Source organism: Otolemur garnettii, unplaced genomic scaffold, assembly GCF_000181295.1.
Source record: "Otolemur garnettii isolate 467f Iridium unplaced genomic scaffold, OtoGar3 scaffold00051, whole genome shotgun sequence".
Classification (NCBI taxonomy): Eukaryota; Metazoa; Chordata; class Mammalia; order Primates; family Galagidae; genus Otolemur; species Otolemur garnettii.
In genome coordinates this window covers 9,122,359-9,125,281 of record NW_003852446.1, presented here as the reverse complement: position 1 = coordinate 9,125,281, position 2,923 = coordinate 9,122,359, and the positions used below count along the sequence as shown (strand labels likewise).

General features: G+C 35.0%; 1 protein-coding gene across 2 annotated transcripts in view; it reads left to right on the top strand.

The window, feature by feature from the left end:
• Positions 1-2,923, top strand: part of ACOT9 (acyl-CoA thioesterase 9) — a 47,236-nt gene that overhangs the window by 14,568 nt on the left and 29,745 nt on the right. Inside the window, exons 1-2 of one of the 2 annotated variants that reach the window (XM_023514361.1) lie at positions 489-510; positions 1,665-1,710. Coding sequence is in view for 1 of the 2 variants with exons in the window: in XM_003791911.3 (XP_003791959.1) it covers positions 1,665-1,710 (46 nt within the window). In the remaining variant the exon portion in view is untranslated. Of the gene's footprint in view, positions 1-488; positions 511-1,664; positions 1,711-2,923 lie in introns of those variants that run through there. The other variant, XM_003791911.3, reaches the window with a different exon arrangement.

Sequence of the window (2,923 nt, the reverse complement as noted above, 5' to 3'; positions counted from 1 at the left end):
AAAAAAAAAAAAATTCTACTTTCCTTCTTGGCCCTCAGCATCTGCCTCTCTCTTTACACTGACTAACCTGGTAATAATCATTTTATGTCAGTGAACATCAGTAGTCTATACTGTTAGGGGTACTTTCTGTCCATTTTTTATTCAAGGAACCTTAGGAGTTAAAAATCAGGAACACGATTAAATTGCTAATTTTTTTGTATTTCTCTATGATTTAATTGTAATTAGAGTATATACTAAATTTGTGGTATATACATAATTGATAGAAAAATCAACAATTTTTTCATGAAAGTTAAAGTACATGTTAATGTATTTGGTTTTGATCAGTTATTGAAAGACCAAGGATGACTATAGTTAATTTCCCATAACTGAAATATGTACTAGAAAAAAATATGAGTTCAACACATTATTTGAAATACTGTAGGTTTATTTTTTAGTTTTGAATTACTGTTGATTCTCTAATTGATTTTCCCTTTATTCATATAGCACGTCCACCTATACATGTGAATCATGGTGTGTGGTAATTAGTATTATCAACTTTTCTTTTAAGTGCTTAAATTTTGTTAACACTAACTGCTGCATTTTGGGGCAGTAGGCATTAACTAAAATTAAATTGCATTCTTTGCCTTACCTTGATTTAAGTCTTTGCTTTGCTTCATTTTTCTGGCTCAAACTTCTATAACAATTAGAGTAGAAATATATGAGAAGTCAATTATAATGAGACTCAGATTTGTTTATTAGGATTTGCTTTTATTTTATTTATTTATTTATTTTTGAGACAGAGTTTTACTTTGTTGCCCTGGGTAGAGTGCTTTGGTGTCACAGCTCACAGCAACCTCAAACTCTTGGGCTTAGCGATTCTCTTGCCTCAGCCTCCCAGGTGGCTGGGACTACAGGCCCCCACTACAGTGCACCTACCTTTTTGGTTGTAGTTGTCATTGTTGTTTAGTAGGCCCAGGCCGGGTTCAAATTTGCTAGCCCCCATGCATGTGGCTGGTGCCCTAACCACTGAGCAACCGGCACCAAGTTTGGATATTAATATTTGGTCCCTGAATTAAGTAATTTTTTTTAAGACAGAGTCTCACAGCAACCTCAGACTCCTGGGCTTAAGTGATTCTCTTGCCTCAATCTCCCAGTAGCTGGGACTACAGGTGCCTGCCATAACGCCTCGCTATTTTTTTGTTGCATTTGACCCAGGCCGGGTTCAAACCCATCAGCTTTGGTGTATGTGGCTCTTGCCATAATCACTGTGCTATGGGCACTGAGCCTGAATTAAGTAATTTGATCTAATACTGCCTGTAAGAAGATTGGTGGGGTTTCTGTTTATAATATGTTCATCATAAGGAGACTAGTCTGCTGACACTCATACAATCCCACTGGATGTATAATTTAAGCTATTCTTTTTTGTTTGTTTATATAAACCCTAGTGATTTGCACAGATTGTTTTCTGTACTAAGGAGACAAAACAGTCATTTCAGATTTTCGGGGAGTAGAGTCCTGATCCTTTCTCTGAGTTGTTTGTTGTGGCATTAAATGAAAATTCATGGATCTTTAAATCTTTTGAGTGCATGAATTGCTTTTCATAGTTCTTGAGCTCATTGCCATGATTCTCATACATTTCTCGTATTTCTTCATTTCATAGAATGACCTCTTTATTTTTATTTCAGTTCGAGATAAATTGCGGGAGATAGTAGGAGCATCTACAAACTGGAGGTATATACACTTTTGTGTTCATTCTTTCATCCCTGAGGTATTATGGTAGGCTATATTTACTCTCATTTGTTAATCACATTGTAGGGATGGGGAACTCTGTATTTGAGAAGGATTGAGAAGTTTTGTTACTAGAGGAAAAGATCAATGTTTCCACATATTCATCAGGTGATGCATCGTCAAGAAATAATGTGATTTACACATATTTTGCATTTTTCAAAGTGCATTCAGGTATATGATCTCATATATTCTCATAACAAAACTTGTGATGTGCTTATAGCATATGTTCCCATTCCTTTTTTACACACGGTGAAACTGAAAGTCAGAGAAATATAGTGTAAGAGTTTGGGACTTGAACCCAAGTCTCCTGGTTTTTCTGTTTCATGCAGTTTGACTCCTTTATTGCTTCTTTGTCAGTTCAAAATTAGCCAGGTCTCCTATAATATGTTTCTCTTTCTCTCAGTATTTTCCTCTTGTAAAATAGGATCATACCCTTCTTGGTGCACGGAATTGTGAGGCTAAAATGGGGTAAAAATAAAAAGCATGAGTGATAACTAGACATACAATAATCTGTTGTTGTTATTGAAATTATCCAATGACTTATTTTTAAAATATATGAAAAATTTCAGTTTACTAAAAAGAAGAATGAATACCTATTCTCCATCACCTGGACTCAATACTTACTAACATTTTGCCAAGTTTGCCAATATATATATTGGCTGAACCTTTTTTCTAAGTAAATTATAGACATCATGACACTTCAGCACTTCTTTCTTTTTTTCTGGAAATCCCCTTATCTCCTAAGAGCATTTCTTTCTTTCTTTCTTTCTTTTTTTTTTGAGGAATATACTTTTAAAAAATTAAATTATAGCTGCATACATTAATGCAATTATGGGGTACAATGTGCTGGTTTTATATACAATTTGAAATACTTTCATCAAAGTGGTTAACATAGCTTTCACCACATTTTCTTAGTTACTGCATTAAGATATTTATATTCTACCCTTGGTAGATTTAATATGTACCCTTGTAAAATGCACTGTAGGTGTGGTCCCACCAATTACCCTCCCTCCACCTATCCTCCCCACCCCTTCTCCTCTTTCCCCTTCATCTTGGCCTGTAGTTTGGTTATAGCTTTCATATGGAAGTGTGGGTGCTTATAAATTAGTTTCATAGTGGGGCTGAGTACATTGGATACTTTTTCTTCCATTCTTGA